We start from the raw sequence: 2,533 nt of genomic DNA, 5'->3' as shown, positions 1-2,533 counted from the left end.
TGATTGAATTGAATCAACACTAGTCAAAACAAGCACGAAACAAGATCTCCCCATTTAATGTGATTTGGTTTTTTATTGGAGTGAGAAAATAAACCAATGAGAAGGGATGATGGGAGGTGAGGCGGAGAAAAACAGACACAAATAAATCGATGAGGAGAAGCTATGAATGTTGTGTATATCTTGTAATAATCCTGTAATAATTCTACTTGTGAGAAGAAGCCCTTTAGGAGTAGAGAGATATTTGTGTATATTCTAATAGATCTTGTAATAGTCCTACTATTGCTTCGTTGGTGAACCGTGAGAATATCAGGTGCTCCGGAGGATGCTCCCGCTCCCATGCTCCGATGTGAAGTCGGCCGCTGGATCTCAGATTCACTAGGCAGCATTTGATCAGTGTGAGCTTTGCAGAAAATCCTTCGAACATCCCCAAAATAATGCTTTGGCCCGGTAATGCTGGTCATTGGTCACAGATATAGGATTGAGGTCGCATCGGAGCACCTAAGCTGCAATGTTAGCCGGTTGGGCTGTGAGATTGTGCTCCCCATGGATGTTCCTGGTTGACTTGAGCACACACATGCAACCTACCACCGGTTCAAGAAACAAAAACAAAAGTTTACACGAGCACATCAAGTTTCAGGGTCAGCTTCGACCTATAAATAGGCCTGCAACACATCAAGTTTCCTTCACCCATCTCTGATCAATTCCCCCCTCCACTCTCTCGAGCTCCGTATTAGTTTCGAGAGCTAGCAACCATGGCTGGTAGTGAAAAGAAGTTTGCCACCTTGGCTCTGCTGCTAGCATTGCTTGGCTGCGTGGCGCGCACGTGCGAAGCAAGCTATGGGTTTCTTCCTCCTCCTGCCCCGTCGCTCACCTACGGTCACTACTCCAAGGTCGAGAATACTTGCTATGGAGCGGAGATGATCGTGAGTAACATTGTAAAGGAGGAGGTGAACCGCGACCGTGGCATCGGCGCCGGGCTCATCCGCCTCTTGTTCCACGACTGCTTCGTCCAGGTATGCATATATCCAGAGTTACATACGCTGCACACGTCGATCTCTCGCATGCATGTTTGCCATTTGACGTGAACAATTCATGCATTTCCATGCCAGGGTTGCGATGGGTCTGTCCTCCTTGACATTAGCGCCACGCCCAACGAGCCGACCGAGAAGGACGGCATCCCCAACAGGCGCAGCCTCCGCGGCTTCGAGGTGATCGACAGGATCAAGGACGCGCTGGAGGCCACGCCCGGGTGCGAGCGTGTCGTCTCGTGCGCGGACATCGTCGCCTTTGCTGCGCGCGACGCCACCTACTTCCTCAGCAACGAGACGATGTACTTCGAAATGCCGTCGGGCCGCTACGACGGGAACATGTCCCTCGCGAGCGAGACCCTCCCCAACCTGCCCCCTCCCTTCGCCGACATCACGATGCTCGAGGGTTTGTTCGCGAACAAGGGCCTCAGCCTCGACGACATGGTCACCCTCTCCGGCGCGCACTCCGTCGGCGTCTCCCACTGCTCGTCCTTCCGTGACCGCCTGCCGCCCAACCCTTCTTCGGATCCCATGGCCATGAACTCTACGATGGCCAACTTGGTGACAAGTCAGTGCAGCAGAGGCGACAACCCTACGGTGGATCAGGACATCTACACCCCTGGATACCTGGACAACCAATACTACAAGAACGTGATTAGCCACGAAGTGTTGTTGAAATCAGATGCCGCGCTCGAGTCGCCCAAGACACTTGAATCCGTGAAACAAAATGCTAAGTTCTCTGTGGACTGGGAGTTAAAGTTCGGGGAAGCCATGGTGAAGATGGGCAACATCGACGTGAAGACCAGCAAGAATGGGGAGATCAGACACAAGTGCTGGTCCATCAACAAGAACTACTCCTAAGTGACTAGAAACCGACCAGAGTTGTGTGTGTTACTATGGACTTTCCATTATTGTTCTTCATTTAATTATTATTTGGCACTAAGGTTGCGTAACTCATTTTCTCATTACATTTAATTTACTGAAAATATTGTCAGTGTACACTTTAATAATTAGTTAATGAGATTAATCATCATGGTTTTGGTTTAGAGGCACTCGTCACTTTCTCCGGTAAAGCACTTCTGCTTTGGTAGACCCCCCTAAACACAAGGACGGCTCAGATTAGCCCATACCTCTTCATAATAAAGGACATGATGGTCACATTTTGTTGTGTATGTTTTTCTTTTTAGAATATCCATTCGATGTATACATATAGGCCGTACACTTGCGCGCTGGGCCATCCCAACCATCTCTTTAAATTGCAAAAATATATGAGTGCGCCAAGATTCGAGACAGGAACTTTTGGTTCAAAATGCAACGCCATAACCAACTTGCCACCACCACTTAACATGGTTGCAGGAGTCTTTCTTATTCTTTTCTTCTATCCGCTTTTTTCCCCCAAATTTCTTCTTTACTTCTTTCCTTCTTTCCTTTTTCTTGCTCTTTTTTTTCTCGTTTTTAACGGTTTTATCCCAGATTTATTTTCCTTCTCTATTTCTTATTTTTCG

The 2,533-nt window shown here is 48.1% G+C and overlaps 1 protein-coding gene across 1 annotated transcript; it reads left to right on the top strand.

The window, feature by feature from the left end:
• Window positions 1-735: 735 nt before the first annotated feature.
• On the top strand, window positions 736-1,973 carry LOC119359092 (peroxidase 2-like). The gene is made up of 2 exons (XM_037625425.1): window positions 736-1,013; window positions 1,110-1,973. Exons 1-2 carry the CDS (start codon window positions 753-755, stop codon window positions 1,887-1,889), a joined length of 1,041 nt encoding a protein of 346 aa, XP_037481322.1. The 5' UTR covers window positions 736-752; the 3' UTR covers window positions 1,890-1,973.
• Window positions 1,974-2,533: the final 560 nt, after the last annotated feature.

The sequence above is a fragment of the Triticum dicoccoides genome, chromosome 2A (genome assembly GCF_002162155.2).
Source record: "Triticum dicoccoides isolate Atlit2015 ecotype Zavitan chromosome 2A, WEW_v2.0, whole genome shotgun sequence".
Taxonomy (NCBI): Eukaryota; Viridiplantae; Streptophyta; class Magnoliopsida; order Poales; family Poaceae; genus Triticum; species Triticum dicoccoides.
The sequence above is the reverse complement of the archived record's forward strand: the minus strand, read 5'-3'. Positions and strand labels throughout refer to the sequence as shown.

Bases quoted from the DNA above. Each gene is read 5' to 3' on its own strand.
- LOC119359092 (XM_037625425.1), top strand. From the start codon at position 753: ATGGCTGGTAGTGAAAAGAAGTTTGCCACCTTGGCTCTGCTGCTAGCA. The intron at 1,014-1,109 runs GTATGCATATAT...TTTCCATGCCAG, and splicing joins TCCACGACTGCTTCGTCCAG to GGTTGCGATGGGTCTGTCCT.